General features: G+C 35.3%; 1 protein-coding gene across 3 annotated transcripts in view; it reads left to right on the top strand.

Moving 5' to 3' along the window:
• Positions 1-14353: 14353 nt before the first annotated feature.
• The window catches only part of spdi (split discs), a 28663-nt gene continuing 25801 nt past the window's right edge, over positions 14354-17215 (top strand). Inside the window, exons 1-3 of one of the 3 annotated variants that reach the window (XM_011303019.1) lie at positions 14354-14425; positions 15402-15678; positions 16554-16641. In XM_011303019.1, coding sequence (XP_011301321.1) covers positions 16594-16641 — 48 coding nt within the window. In that variant the 5' untranslated portion in view covers positions 14354-14425; positions 15402-15678; positions 16554-16593. Of the gene's footprint in view, positions 14426-15238; positions 15679-16553; positions 16642-17215 lie in introns of those variants that run through there. The other 2 variants (XM_011303027.1, XM_011303009.1) reach the window with 2 other exon arrangements.

Below are 17215 nucleotides of genomic sequence, written 5' to 3'. Positions count from 1 at the left end.
AATAACTGAATTGAATTCTCTTGAATATCGATGACTAGAGTTCAACAGTAATTATAATTGAGAAAAGAAATGAATTAATTTCACTGATACACTAGCCCCCAATAGGAGATGAAGTCTAAAAAATTTCTAAAAAATTTCCAAGGTGATCCCCCAGGGCTAACTTGACTGACCGATTACGCCAAAATAGAGCCGAATGAGGATGGAATCGAATTGTATGGAATAAAACACTGAAGTGTACTATGCTGGGTTACCTAGGAGTTAAAATAGAGCAGGGCGACCTCTGCTCTGAGAGCAAATCGTGCTCCTAACCTTTATTAGTGCGTAACAAAGGGTAGACGGGAGCCCATCGTATCTGGTGATGGGCCTGATCGGCCAGGATCGTAGAGGCCCTTCTCCTACTCTGAAATCAACCGAAGTGGCGGTAGCCCTTAAGAGAAGGAAAAGAGGAGGAATTATGCTGAAGAAAAGGAAAAGCGGAGAAATAAGTCGAAAATGATAAATTTCCATTGTTCATTCTCATCACGTAAGGGTTACCGGAACAGAAAAATTCACCGTCTGTGACTCTTCAGATCGCTGTGGCTCCTGCTGGACGATAGTGAGGATGAACGCGGTGGTTCGATGCAAAGATCTAGATGCTCAGGCTTTTCGCTTGCCAGGTGTGAAGATCTAACAAGGGGTTCGAGTAGTGCCAAAAAAGAACCCAATTTTTTATCCAACCAGAAGTGCCTATTCGGCTGCTCGTGGGCTTCGGTGGTCGAATCACTTGATCACCCGTTTTGATTTTTATATAACTATATATTTTTCCTTCTCACAATTCTTAATGAGGTAAATATCTCAACTTTTTCTAATTATTTCTTAAAAATGTAACGGTCAATCGATTTAATTTTTTCTTGGCTGTATTCAATGATGCGGCTTCTACCCCGAACAATTTTATTCAAAAAACTAATGAGCCATTAATAAAAAAATTCTAATCCGTGCCGCTCCATTAAGACGCGTGACATGTTACCCAAATGTCAAAAATCTCAATTACAAAATGGTCAATCTCAAATAGAAAGACTTTACTTACGTTATTACATTAGTCAACAATTTGAATTTTTGGAGGAAAAATACGAATATATTTCTTGCTGTATTTTGCATTGTTAAAAAATATCAAATCATCATTTTTTTTCTATATCAACTTCCGCATAAAATTGCGTTGAATAAATCACTCCGAATGGGATATTTCAGCAGCAAATGAATTGACAAACACTTGTGAAAAGATTTTTGAATTTTTATTAATATTGTTTGGATATTTCCTGAGCAGCATTTAAAAAATTTAAAAGATTTTTGACCTCGAAGAAGCACAAGGAAACGAGAAATTTGAATTCTATCATTTCATGTGTTGTTGACTTTTTTTTTATTATATCGATTCTACTGTTAAACATTTGAAATTTCATCCATTTCCAGTAAACCACGGTAATGAATAATTACTGCAAAAAAAGATGAAATTAATTAGCAGAGAGTGATCGAGCAAAGGTAATTGAAAACTGTTCACAGATTAGAAAATGTGTGATCTGGCCAAGAGTGGGCAAAACGTATAAAACAAGCTTTACATTCATAAATTATTTGTTAAATTTTAAAGAACTGACATTTTATATTTTCTCAATTTTCAATGAAATAATTCTTCATTATTAAAATAACCAAGAAATAATCAATTTCTGGCACCATGAAGTGTGAACAATTTCCGCCTGGGCTTCACGCAATTGGTGTATTGTATTTTTAATAATGTATCTAATAGGGTTTTATGGCCCCGGCTCACGAAGGTTCGACTTTCTTGCCTGCTTTATGAGGTATTCCTTATTAGCATGAGGAATGCACGTCTTTATCAAAAAGTTCAAGTCAAAAATTGCAATTCATCTCTAGAAGGATAAATTCATATTAAATAGAATATTGCAATTATTTTCATTAAGTTTCATTCAAGAAGAAACGGAAACTGTAATGCTCCTTCAACAACAGATGTTGGTAAATAACACTGGATTAGTGCCTGGGCTCGTCATCTATATGGTATTCCAATATACTGCCATAGAATGTTCTAAAGTAATACATTAATTAGTATGTGTCTCACCATGAAACCAGGTTGGAAATTACAGATTCATTAACTTACAAGCATTTGCATATTTTCTGGCTGTACTCCGTGAATTCCATCGGAATGCATTTTTTCCGACATGTTTCTTCTTTCCACGCATTTCCGAACATCCAACGCCTTATGGAAACTGAGGAAAACAGTGGAAAATAATTTTTTTCTGCAAAACTGAATCAAATGGGGACGTCCGCATGAAAAGAGTCCACTGCGGCGGTATTGGACTTATATATATATATCTTAGGTGTATACCTAATTAAATTTGGAACATTTTGAGAGGTCACATGTCACGCTAGAAGAAAAAACCGTGTAGTTACAGACCTTCAAAGTTGAAAATGCTAAAAACTTTGTGTTGGATTATTGAGTCTATTTTATTTATAATAGACCGTTACAAAAATGAGTCGATACGGATGTTGACTGAAAGTCACTTGAGAGGCTGCATAAACATAAATCAATATTTCTGAGAAAGAAAGAAGAGAGGGTTCTTTCATTAGGTGACGAATTTAGTAATAGGTCTTTGTGATTAATTTTTAGTCTCCTGGAGAGATCCATAGAGTAAAGACGTTTACCTTCCTCGTGCCATTTTAAAGAATAAAAGTATTTTCGTTAAATCCACGGCATTTAATAATTATTTATGTCTCCCATTTCCAATACTTTGCTTTGAGAAGAATGATATCAAAGTTCAAGATACCAATATCTTGTGTTCTACTTGAAAATCAAATAGATGATGGTTTGAATACCTAGGAAATACTCGTCTGAACATAAACTATAGTATTTATTGTGGTTAAATTAACGGGTTATCATTAAATAAACGGCCTATGACATAGTGGTTCTTTTTCTCGAAGATGCATGTTTTAGTGCAATAACTGATTTTACAAGAGGAAAAATAACAATTATTAAAATAACTATTATTATTATATGAACACTAGAATCCATCGAATACGGAGATATTAAAATACCACAGATCGTTACTTGAACTCATATTCATTCCCTCTGAAAAAGGACATTGATTGCTCGTCTCAATTGTCAACTTCACTAAATACTTCGTATCCATCGATATGCATAGGATGATATTTTTTAAAAATATTTTCAAATTTATTATAATGAGGAAATGGAGTTAGAAGTCACTTACATGCATGGGCCATCTCCATGATACCGAAGATGAACAACAGGACAACAGAAAACTTCAAGAACTTCATTTTACCAACATGAAGGGTTTCGACTTTCGTAAAAAAATATTGTGAATCTTACTCTGCATGAACCGTAGAATGTGCATCTTTATACAGTCCGTTGGCATTCGATTTATGACTAGGACATTAAAATGCGCCTGGAATATTCCGGTTTTTTGTGGTTTAAAATAAAAAAGAAGGGGTAAAAGACTAAAAATTATGCGACAAAATCTGAAAAGTGTGTTGAAACAGAATTTTATCAAAATCCGCTTTAAAAGGGCGGATTCTGAACAAATATATCGGTAAAATGCTCTTCAAACCGTATGGCATACGGTGCTCCATGTTACCTGCCTGACTACGTCTTTTAATTGCTCTGTCACGGGCAAATAAAAATCTGAAGTGATAAGCATGGCCGCTTATCGCGTTTCTTTTTACTTACCTCCATAGGGCACTAAAAGTACGAGGTTAGGGCGGGACGAGTGACGTAAATAATTAAACCTAGGAGTTAGAATAGAGCAGAGCGACCTCTGCTCTGAGAGCAAATCATGCTCCTAACCTTTATTAGTGCGTAACAAAGAGTAGACGAGAGCCCATTGTATCAGGCGATGGGCCTGATCGAGCAGGGTCGTAAAGGCCCTTCTCCTACTCTGAAATCAACCCAAGTGGGAGTAGCCATTAAGAAAAGGAAAAGAGAAGAAATTACGCTGAAGAGAAGGAAAAGCGAAGAAATAAGTCGAAAATAAAAAATTTCTCTGTGGCTCCTGCTGGACGATACTGAGGATGAACGCGGTGGTTCGATGCAAAGATCTAAGTGCTCAGGTTTTTCGCTTGCGAGGTAAGAAGATCTAACAAGGGGTTCGAATAGTGCCAAAAAAATCCAATTTTTTATCTAACCAGAAGTGCCAATGCGGCTGCTCGTGGGCTTCGGTGGTCGAATCACTTGATCACCCGTTTTGATTTTTATATAACTATAATTTTTCCTTCTTTTTATATATATTTTTGCTTTCTTTTCCTTCTCAATTTTATTCAAAACACTAATGAGCTGTTGATAAAAAAATTCCAATCAATGACGCTCCATTAAGACGCGTGAAAAGTTACTTAAACATCCACAATCCCAATTCCAAAATGGACAATCTCAAATGGAAAGACTTTATTTAACTACTCACCATAAAGATTTGAACAAAACTGTGGGATAAATATTTTACACGACAACTGCGTTGAGTAGTAGTGCTGTCGAACCTCACAGTTTGTCATGCAGCATCAAAATATTTAAATGGTATCCCTTTTATGTGGTAATATTCATATCCATTTGTGAACTACATGATCTTCAAGAACGTTAACACTATAGACATGTGGTTAATCTTTGTCCCGTACTTGTACTTGGGAACATATGGCTGGAAAGAATAAGAAGAGACTGTTTCAAAGACCACTGGCATGTGTCAGTATGACGTCATTTCTGTCGCCACGAGAGGAAATCAAGTAACGAAACGATATGCTCGGCCAAATAGCCTCCAGACTGTTGGGGATAATGATATTATTTTTCGTTTGATGCCTTCGTATTTCTGCGAAATGGTTTAGTACCTATTGCATTTTCTCGATTTTACTCTATTATTTCCAAGTCTTCAATTCTGGATCGACTCGCACAGAAAACGCTAACCGTCAAGTTACGATTATTCCGATTAATTTTTTGATTTTTTTCTTTTTTCAAGCCGAATACTTTCGCTTCCGAATAGAAGTTTCATATATCTTCGATTCATAAGTCATCCCATCGGAATATGGGTGCAAGTGAATAATAGTATATTGTGCGCCAAGGAAAGAAAACAGGGCATTCTAACCCGCGTGTGTATTACTGAGTTGAGGCAGATCGAGGGTGGTAAACAGGCGGGTTTGAGCATAGGTATGGCGGAAATAAAATGTTTAAAACAGTGTAGTACTTTATAACAGGCGTAGGTAAAGTGCGCTAATGACTATAAAAGAATGGGTCCTATTGTATTGTGCAAGTAGTCGGAGGGTCAAAGTGGGGGTTACGTTAGTCAACAATCTGAATTTTTGAACGAAAAATACAAATATATTTCTTGCTGTATTTTGCACTGCTAAAAAATATCAATTAATAATTTTTTTATACATCAACTTTCGTATAAAATTGCGTTGAATAAATCACTCAGAATAGGATATTTCAGCAGCAAATGAATTGACAAACACTTGTGAAAAGATTTTTGAAATTTTATTAATATTGTCGAACATTTCCTGAGCAGCATTTAACGAATTTAAAAGATTTTTGGCCTCGAAGAAGCACAAGGAAACGAGAAATTTGAATTCTCTCATTTCATGTGTTGTTCACTTCTTTTCATTATATCGATTCTACTGTTAAACATTTGAAATTTCATCCATTTCCAGTTAACAACGGTGATGAATAATTACTGCGAAAAAACATGAAAATCATTAGCTGCAGAGAGTGATCGAGCAAAGGTAATTGAAAAATGTTCACAGATTAGAAAATGTGTGATCTGACCAAGAGTGGGCAAAACGTATAAAACAAACCTTACATTCATAAATTATTTGTTAAATTTTGAAGAACTGTCATTTTATATTTTTTCAATTTTTGAAGAAATAATTATTCATTATTAAAATAACCAAGAAATAATCCATTTCTGGCACCATGAAGTGTGAACAATTTCCGCCTGGGCTTCACGCAATTAGTGTCTTGTATTTTTAATAATGGATCTAATAGAGTTTCATGGCCCCGGCTCCCGAAGGTTCGACTTTCCCCTTGCCTCTTTTATGAGGTATTCTTTATTAGCATGAGGAATGCACGTCTTTATCAAAAAGTTTAAGTCAAAAATTGCAATTCATCTTTATAACGATAAATTCATGTTAAATATAGTATTGCAATTATATTTATTGAGTTTAATTCAAGAAGAAACAGAAATTGTAATGCTCCTTCAACAACAGATGTTGGTAGATAACACTGGATTACGACTTGGGCTCGTCATCTATATGGTATTCCAATATACTGCCGTAGGATGTTCTAAAAGTAATACATTAATTAGTATTTGTCTCACCATGAAACCAGGTTGGAAATTACAGATTCATTAACTTACAAGCATTGGCATATTTCCTGGCTATACCCCTCGAATTCCATCGGACTGCATTTTTTCTGGCATGTTTCCTCGTTCCACAAATCTCCGAACATCCAACGCCACATGGAAACTGAGGAAAAAAGTGGAAAATAATATTTTTGTGCAAAACTTCATCAAATGGGGACGTCCGCATGAAAAGAGTCCACTGCGGTGGTATTGGACTTATCTATATATATCTCAGGTGTATACCTAATTAAATTTGGAACATTTTGAGAGGTCACAAGTCCCGCTAGAAGGCAAAACCGCGTAGTTACAGACCTTCAAAGTTGAAAAAGCAAAAAACTTTGCTTTGAGAAAAATAATATCAAAGTTGAAGATACCAATATCCTGTGTTCTACTTGACAATCAAATCGATTATGGTTTGAATCCCTAGGAAATACTCGTCTGATCATAAACTATAGCATTTATTGTGGTTAAATTAACGGGTTATCATGAAATAAACGGCCTATGACATAGTGGTTCTTTTGCACGAAGATGCATGTTTTAGTGCAATAACTGATTTTGCAAGAGGAAAAATAATAATTATTAAAATGACTATTATTATTATATAAACGTTAGAATCCATCGAATACCGAGAAATTCAAAATACCACACATTGTTACTTGACCTCATATTCATTCCTTCTGAAAAAGAACATTGATTGCTCGTTTCATTTGTCAACTTCACTAAATACTTCGTATTCATCGATATGCATAGGATGATATTTAAAAAAAATATTTTTTAATTTATTATAATGAGGAAATGGAATTAGAAATCACTTACATGTATGAGCCATCTCCATGATACCGAAGAAGAACAACAGAACAACAGAAAACTTCAAGAACTTCATTTTACCAATATGAAGAGTTTCGACTTTCGTGAAAAAATATTTTGAATCTTACTCTGCATGAACCGTAGAATGTGCATCTTTATATAGTCCGTTGGCATTCGATTTATGGCTAGGACATTAAAATGCGCCCGGAATATTCCGGTTTTTGTTGTTTTAAAATAAAAAAGAAGAAATAAAGTACGAACAATAATAGTCAATTATGCGACACAATCGGAAAAGTGTGTTGAAACCGAATTTTATTAAAATTCGCTTCAAAAGCGCGAATTCTGAACAAATATGTCGCTAAAATTCTCTTCAAACCGTATGGCATATGGTACTTTATCATACCCGACTGTCTACGTCTTTTAATTGCCCTGTGACGGTCAAATAAAAATCTCAGGTGATAAGTGTGGCCGCTTATCGCCTTCCTTTTTACTTACCCCCCTAGGGCGCTAAGAGTACGAAGTTAGGGCGGGCCGAGTGACGTAACTACTTCCCCGCAATCATATCGAAATACTATTAAACCTCTAGTCAAAGGTAATTGCAGGAGAAGAACCCGTAACTTGCCCACAATTCAAATATTTCCAAAGTACGAATTTTAGTCAAATCGCTATGTTGCTGGTCAATTTTTGTTCGTGGTAGTTATTATTTCTATGTTCGAATCTAATCTAATCTACAACACATGAAAAAATCCTTTAAGACGTAATAGAGGTATTTACGTAGCATTTTTTGGTCGGTGGTAGCGGAAAACCTGAGTAAAAAAATGAATAACTGAATTAAATTCTCTTGAATATCGATGACTAGAGTTCAACGGTAATTATAATTAAGAAAAGAAATTGATTGATTTCACTGATACACTAGCCCCCAATCGGAGATGAGATCTAAAAAGTTTCTAAAAAGTTTCTAAAAAATTTCTAAGGTGATCCCCAAGGGCTAACTTGACTGACCGATTCCGTCAAAATAGGGCCGAATGAGGATGGGATCGAATTGTATGGAATAAAACACTGAAGTGTACTATGCTGGGTTACCTAGGAATTAGAATAGAGTAGGGCGAGCTCTGCTCTGAGAGCAAATCGTGCTCCTAACCTTTATTAGTGCGTAACAAAGGGTAGGCGAGAGCCCATTGTATGAGGTGATGAGCCTGATCGACCATGGTCGTAAAGACCCTTCACCTACTTCGAAATCAACCGAAGTGGGGGTAGCCCTTAAGAAAAGAAAAAGAGAAGAAATTACGCTGAAGAGAAGGAAAAGCAGAGAAATAAGTCGAAAATGAAAAATTTCCCTTTTTCATTCCCATCACGTAAGGCTTACAGGAACAGAAAAATTCACCGTCAGTGACTCTTCAGATCGCTGTGGCTCCTGCTGGACGATAGTGAGGATGAACGCGGTGGTTCGATGCAAAGATCTAGATGCTCAGGCTTTTCGCTTGCCAGGTGTGAAGATCTAACAAGGGGTTCGAGTAGTGCCAAAAAAAAAAACAATTTTTTATCTAACCAGAAGTGCCAATGCAGCTGCTCGTGGGCTTCGGTGGTCGAATCACTTGATCATCCGTTTTGATTTTTATATAACTATATATTTTTCCTTCTAACAATTCTTAATTATGTAAATATATCAACTTTTTGTAATGATTTATTGAAAATCTAACGGTCAATCGATTTAATTTTTTCTTAGCTGTATTCAATGATGCGGCTTCTACCCCAAACAATTTTATTTAAAAAACTAATGAGCTGTTGATGAAAAAAATCCAATCGGTGACGCTCCATGGTTCGACTTTCCCCATGCCTGTTCTATGAGGTATTCTTTATTAGCATGAGGAATGCACGTTTTTATCAAAAAGTTCAAGTCAAAAATCGCAATTCATCTTTAGAACGATAAATTCATGTTAAATATAGTATTGCAATTATTTTCATTAAGTTTAAATCAAGAAGAAACAGAAATTGTAATGCTCTTTCATCAACAGATGTTGGTAGATAACACTGGATTACGACTTGCCCTCGTCATCTATATGGTATTCCACTATTCTGCCGTTGGGTGTTCTAAAAGTAATACATTAATTAGTATTTGTCTCACCATGAAACCAGGTTGGAAATTACAGATTCATTAACTTACAAGCATTGGCATATTGTCTGGGTGTACCCCTTGAATTCCATCGGACAGCATTTTTCCTGACATGGTTCCTCTTTCCACACATTTCCGAACATCCAACGCCATACGGAAACTGATGGAAAAAGTGGAAAATAAATTTTTTGTGCAGAACTTAATCAAATGGGGACGTCTGCATGAAAAGAGTCCACTGCGGCGGTATTGGACTTATCTATATATATCTCAGGTGTGTACGTAATTAAATTTGGAACATTTTGAGAGGTCACATGTCATGCTAGAAGAAAAGACCGCGTAGTTACAGACCTTCAAAGTTGAAAATGCAAAAAACTTTGCTTTGAGAAAAATAATATCAAATTTCAAGATACCAACATCTTGTGTTCTCTTTAAAAATCAAATAGATTATGGTTTGAATACTTAGAAAATGCAGGTCTGAACATAAACTATAGTATTTATTGTGGTTAAATTAACGGGTTATCATTAAGTAAACGGCCTATGACATAATGGTTCTTTTTCTCGAAAATGCATGTTTTAGTGCAATAACTGATTTTGCAAGAGGAAAAATAATAATTATTAAAATAACTATTATTATTATATGTACATTAGAATCCATAGAATACGGAGAAAGTCAAAATACCACAGATCGTTACATGAACTCATATTCATTCCCTCTGAAAAAGAACATCGATTGCTCATTTGAATTATCAACTGCACCAAATACTTCGTACTCATCGATATAGAGAGGATGATATTTTTTGAAAATATTTTTAAATTTATTATAATGAGGAAATGGAGTTAGAAGTCACTTACATGCATGGGCCATCTCGATGATACCGAAGATGAACAACAAGACAACAGAAAACTTCAAGAACTTCATTTTACCAATATGAGGGGTTTCGACTTTCGTAAAAAAATATTTTGAATCTTATTCTGCAGGAACCGTAGAATGTGCATCTTTATATAGTCCGTCGGCATTCGATTTATGACTAGGACATTAAAATGCGTCCGATATATTCCGGTTTTTTGTGGTTTAAAATAAAAAAGAAGGGGTAAAGTACTAAAAATTATGCGACAAAATCTGAAAAGTGTGTTGAAACCGAATTTTATTAAAATCCGCTTCAAAAGCGCGGATTCTGAACAAATATGTCGCTAAAATGCTCTTCAAACCGTATGGCATATGGTGCTTCATGTTACCCGACTGACTACGTCTTTTAATTGCCCTGTGACGGGCGAATAAAAATCTAAGGCGATAAGTATGGCGGCGAATCGCGTTCTTTTTTACTTAACTCCCTAAGGCACTAAAAGTACGAGGTTAGGGCGGGACTGGTGACGTAAATACTTAAACCTAGGAGTTAGAATAGAGCAGGGCGACCTCTGCTCTAAGAGCAGGACGACCTCTGCTCTGAGAGCAAATCGTGCTCCCAACCTTTATTAGTGCGTAACAAAAGGTAGACGAGAGCCCATTGTATAAGGTGATAGGCCTGATCGACCAGGGTCGTAAAGGCCCTTTTCCTACTCTGAAATCAACCGAAGTGGGGGTAGCCCTTAAGGAAAGGAAAAGAGGAGAAATTACGCCGAAGAAAAGGAAAAGCGGAGAAATAAGTCGAAAATGAAAAATTTCCCTTTTTCATTCCCATCACGTAAGGCTTACAGGAACAGAAAAATTCACCATCAGTGACTGTTCAGATCGCTGTGGCTCCTGCTGGCCGATGGTGAAGATGAACGCGGTCGTTCGATGCAAAGATCTAAGTGCTCAGGCTTTTCGCTCGCCAGGTGAGAAGATCTAACATGGGGTTCGAGTAGTGCCAAAAAAAACCAATTTTTTTATCTAACCAGAAGTGCCAATGCGGCTGCTCGTGGGCTTCGGTGGTCGAATCACTTGATCACCCGTTTTGATTTTCATATAACTATATATTTTTCCTTCTAACAATTCTTAATTATGTAAATATATCAACTTTTGGTAATTATTTCTCGAAAATGTAACGGTCAATCGATTTAATTTTTCCTTGGCTGTATTCAATGATGCGGCTTCTACCCCAAACAATTTTATTCAAAAAGCTAATGAGACGTTGATAAAAAAATTCTAATCCGTGACGCTCCAAAACGTTACCAAAACTTCAAAAATCTCAATTCCAAAACGGACAATCTCAAATGGAAAGACTGTATTTAACTACACACCATAAATATTTAAACAAAACGGTGGGATAAATATTTTACACAACAGCGTTAAGTAGTAGCGCTGTCGAACCTCACAATTTGTCATGCAGCATCAAAATATTTAAATTGTATCCCTTTTATGTGGTAATATTCATACCCATTTGTGAACCACATGATCTTCAAGAACATTAACACTATAGACATGGGGTTAATCTTTGTCCCGTACTTGTACTTGGGAACATATGGATGAAAAGAATAAGAAGAGACTGTTTCAAAGACCACTGGCATGTCTCAGTATGACGTAATTTCTGTCGCCACGAGAGGAGATCAAGTAACGAAACGATATGCTCGGCCAAATAGTCTCCAGACTATTGGGAATAATGATATTATTTTTCGTTTGATGCATTCGTATTTCTGCGCAATAGTTTAATACCTATTGCATCTTCTCGATTTTTTTAAATTATTTCCAAGTCTTCAATTCTGGATTGGCCCGCATAGAAAACAGTAACCGTAAAGTTACGATTATTCCGATTGGATAAATTAGAACTTTAAAAACGTGAATTTTGGTTTCAATAAAGAAAATTATGAATTCAAAACATAAATTATGATCTCTAAACCGGAAATTATCCAGTTCATATTATAAATTACTAGTTTCCAAAGCATAATTCACCTCATTACGATAAATGGGTTGGAATCAAGCCAAACTCGGCCCTCAATTCAAGTGAAAAATGTCGGCATGAAGTAGACCTACTTTTTGAAATAATAACAATAATGATGATAAAGATCCGGGCCAAATTCCGTATCATCAGTGAAGTTTCCTTACATCGATTAATTTGCCAACTGATGCAGCAACAACAAGAATAATAAAGCGGGAACAAAGTACAGAGGGAAATAAATAAATGTGTTTAATGTTTACGCAAAAAAAAAGTAAATTCAATTCGGGAATTTGGGAGAATTTTCATTCTCGATTTGGGAACATATCTTTCCAATTTGAGGCTATATATTACCGATCCGAGTTTAGTAATATTATCTATAACTATATATCTAATTTCAACACCTATATATCAAATTTCCCAATAGTGCAAATTCTCGAGAAAATCTGGGAGTTTTGAGTAGCCCACCACTTTGTTAACAGAATGCGAAGTGATTCTATATATGTTAATAACTTTTCGAACTCAAATGAAAAAAAAATCAATTTTTTTTTTCATGGCATTTCCGTATTATTTTTCAAGAATGTATGAAAACATAAATATTTCAGCTCTACTCGCATTTCGGTTTCGTAATTTTTCAGGAACAGCAGAACTAATTGAATCCGAGTCATATCGTAGTTATGCTTAATATCATACAAGTCATGCGGGTTAGGCTACATGATTTTAATTTCTCGTATCATATCTTATCGCGTCGTATTTAGTATACCATGCAGATATTTTCATCGATGGTATCTGCGTAGGCACCGTAAGTGATGCACATGATAAATTGTGGAGTTCAGATAATTCCTTTAATTCTGCATCCGTAAATTGATACCACGAATAATATTCGAGCTGATTCATTAAAAAACACGATACTATATTTACGATGGATGATTAATTTTATCATGAAAGTATTGTATCCAGAAGCAATTCATTAAAAGAACGCTCTGATAATGAGAAAGTAATCAATAATTATAAAAGTAGTGGAAGTGTCAATGCAAATAATTATGAGAGATTGTCATATTGTCCCAAAATTCTTGCATTCTTGATTTAATTTTGTCCACAAAGGTGCAGAAGGTCCGCAATACCTTTTTTCTCCGAAATTGGGGAGAGGATACGTAATTTTTAGTAAACATTTCTCGTTTGAAAAAAACTCGACTAGAAACTAGATAGATATATAGATAGTTTATATCTTTGATGCTACTTTTTCAGTTTTACATCCACACAAACCTTGTCCAAAAATGCTCCCACCTTCCACTCTCTTTAAGATTATTTATTATAAACCAAATAACAATATTGGTAGTACCAGTATTCTTATTCTAATATCACACGTTTTATGAACTTTTGATTTAAAATTGTTGGATTATTGAGTTTAATTTATTCTTTAAGTGACTGTTACAAAAATGAATCGATATGGATGTTGACTGAAAGTCACTTGACAGGCTACATAAACATTAACAATGATTTCTGAGGAAGAAAGAACAGAGAGTTCATTCATTAGGTGACGGATTTGTTTCTCGTCTTTGTGACTAGTTTTTAGTCTCCTGGAGATTTCCGTAGAGTACAGACGTGCCATTTCCATCTTCCTCGTGCCATTTTTGAGAATAAAGAATTTAAGTTTAATCCACGGCTTTATAGTATTATTTATATCTCCCATTTCCAATAAAAATGATTGGATATCAGCAAGAATTGTAATTTCCTATATCTTCAGTCCGTAGTCTTTTCACGGTTCCTTTCTTCATAGTTCTGAAACACCCTCTCTATTTTCGCCAGTCCTGTGCCCAACTTTACATCTACTTCTTCTTTTAGAGCCTCCAGTAACTTCTTTCTCATGCTTTGGGGCTTTGTCTTCCGTCTTCATGACTTCCACCATTTTTCATCTGTTATAAGAAAAAATAGGATATTTTCCTGAGGTGTTCAAGCTTCATCGGAAATATTCTCCTGTTGACTCGTTATTCTGATGAAGTGCAACGTATGGTAAATGGCCATAACCCGTGGCCAACAGTGCATAACACCGTTATTCGTAACGCGCATCGAGTCGTGGCAATGATCGGTTTTCATTTATGAAAGACAACGAGCCGACGAGATAAGATGATAAACTCCGTTGTTATTAATATATTCTCGTTTCACGAGTCAATGATTGACGTTATTGTATCGTTGAATAAACTTTGAGCTTTCGTTGGTCTCGACTTAGTCATCGGCACGGTATAAATGGCGTAAGGATAACTGCATGATAGTGCATGGTAATTCCGTAGTAAATCACTGATAAAAGTCATTTGCCAGAGAGATTACAAAAAGGTGTTTAAAAAATGGTGAATTATGCAAATGGGATTTTCTTGTGTTTGGGTGTGCGGAGTTGTTCCACTTTGTCATTAATTGAACAGACAATTTATGGAAAAGAGAAATGGTGAAGGGCGACCGAAATTCTAAATATGTATCAATCATTTATATTTTTATTGTAATAATTATTGACAATAATTTGTTAATATTTCTTGGGGCACGTCAAATTTCAAGAAATTGGTTGTTTTGGAAAATTTTGAGAAATCGTTCATTACTGGAATGAAAATATAATTTTGGGGATGAGGCATTTATTTAAAACTGATATCAGATCTTCACATTTTTTAATGTCTTTAATATTAATTATGTTGTTTAGAAACTTTTTTAAAATTCAGTCACAATGTATTGCAAATCTTCGATTATGTGAGTTTGAATTCAATTTTAATTGAAAATGTTAATTAAAAGTCTCATTTGTTTTGAAAATTCAAGAAAATTGGGGTGTTCTTGCTAAACGATCGTTTCACTTGGCCCGTCCTAACCTCGTACACGGAGAGTAATTCCGTAATTCCAGGCCGAAATGTGGCTGTAGGGAAATTTACGGAATTTTTCTGCGGCGTTCCATAATTTTTATCTAAATTATTTGTGAAAAATTACGATACGGTCCCTTAAATTTTTTGAGTCGAATCCGTAATCGGTAAGCGAATTAAAAGTTCCGCAATTTTCACTGAATATTTCTCTTCGTGTACTTTTATTGCCCTAGGGAGGTAAGTGGCCGCTTATCGCTTTCTTGTTACTTACCTCCCTTGGGCAATAAAAATACTCGGTTAATCGGGCCTCGTAACATAAAGTAACATATGCCACACGGTCTGAACAATATTTTCGCAACATATTTCACCAGAATCCGCGCCAAATACTAAATACCGTTACCAAAATACTTTTCAGCTCTTGTAGTGTAATAGGACATTGTGCATCAAGGGCGGAAAGTCGGTGTTTTCCCGCCCGGGGTACACATGCTATTTTCCAACATGTCTGCAAAGGAAATTTAGAGTTTTTCTCTCTGAAAAGCGGGAGGAAAGTGAATACTTTCCACTCTAGGGTGGAAAGTTGCTTCCAAGGGCGGAAAATCTTGACTTCCAATAGGTGCCAAAATTGGTAAAAATTATTACCTGAGTTTTCAACCTGTTTATGGGTTTTCAATGCAATACACCTGACAATAGAGGTATATAAAATGAATAGTTAGAAATTAACTGATTCTTCAATTACGAATTCCACAGCAATTTCGTGTCACTTTGTGAATGTTAAAAATTCCCAGTTAAAAAATACAATCGTAAATTCGCATTTTCACCTCGTAAATTATGAGGTTTGCATTCGTAAATTATGAGATGAAAATCGTAAATTACGTGCCTAGACTCGTAATTTAAGATTTTCATTTCATAATTTAATTCATTGGAAACCTCATAAATTGCATTTCGCAACACACACTGAACGATTCGCTGTTACTGGTTGTAACTTCAAGGGATTTATTTTCTGGATATAAATTGTGGCGAAAATGCTTTAAGGGCCGGATGGACTGTCTGGGAAAGATAATTTACTCCAAAATTGGGACTTCTAATTACTCCGTCAATTAATCGTTTTTTCCGATAATTGTTAGCTAGCGGACTAGTTATTGACAACCGCTAGAACGCTAGCTAAAAATTATTGAAAAAAAAACGATTAATTGCCAAAGTAATTAAGAATTCGAATTTCGGAGTAAATTATCTTTTCTATAGAAAATATCTATAGATAATCCACCCGAGCCTTAAAGCTACAGGTGATTCACATTATATATTCAATCCATAATTTTGGATATTGTAACTTATCTCGATAATTAGGGATTTCGTCAGCTAATCCTACTAGTTTGAGAGACATTCACCACGTAACATAGTATCAAATTTATGACTATTCCCTCCCGTTTTCCACAACTTCGTTATAGAACGTCAACGAAGAGAATCAAGCCTCTCCATTTTAAATTCACATAGGACTTCTGATATCAAGATCAGAGAGGCACACGACCTTCGCTGTGTCTTCCATTATTCATCAAATCTCTCTTTTCAGGTTTTTCGTCGAAGCGCCAGTATTTTACTGACTCCAAACCATGAGATTTCTCATACACAATTACGCATACATAAATAACATCATGGCAGTAAGTACTAAGCATTATTGCACATTGAAAATTAAATAGTTAAAATTACCATGACCGGAGGGGAGAATACTATGCGTAGTAAAATGGTTTTACACATGCTTCATATCAGTACTATTTCTATACTTCTGATTAAATACTAAGAAGGACCATATTATAGTTTATAAAATACAAGATAGTTATAATTACAAAATAATATACGTAAGATGTTCCATAGTAATACGGCCATGTTTCCAGGATAGTTATCAAAGGTCAACAAAGAATGCTATAGGTAATAGTTACAATACGCGGATTCTTCCCTCGTTTCAACCTAGTAACATAGTAATATGGACCATCGCAATAATTGCCATGTGTATCGTAATGACTGCCGTCGTCTCCATTAACAATGGAGGATATGTACTCAAATATTTCAATAATAATTATTACTGTCCCAATACCACTGAGATGTATACCAGCAATACCATCATACCCCGTAGTAACTATTACGGTATCCCATGCGCATGGTAATATTTACCAAACTTGGCTACCGTTTACTATGTGCGGACAGACATTTTTAATGTCTCATTTTCTCCGTGTG

The sequence above is a fragment of the Fopius arisanus genome, unplaced genomic scaffold (genome assembly GCF_000806365.1).
Source record: "Fopius arisanus strain USDA-PBARC FA_bdor unplaced genomic scaffold, ASM80636v1 scaffold00002, whole genome shotgun sequence".
NCBI lineage: Eukaryota > Metazoa > Arthropoda > Insecta > Hymenoptera > Braconidae > Fopius > Fopius arisanus.
Note: the sequence above shows the minus strand (reverse complement) of the source record. Positions and strands in the feature narration are given on the sequence as shown.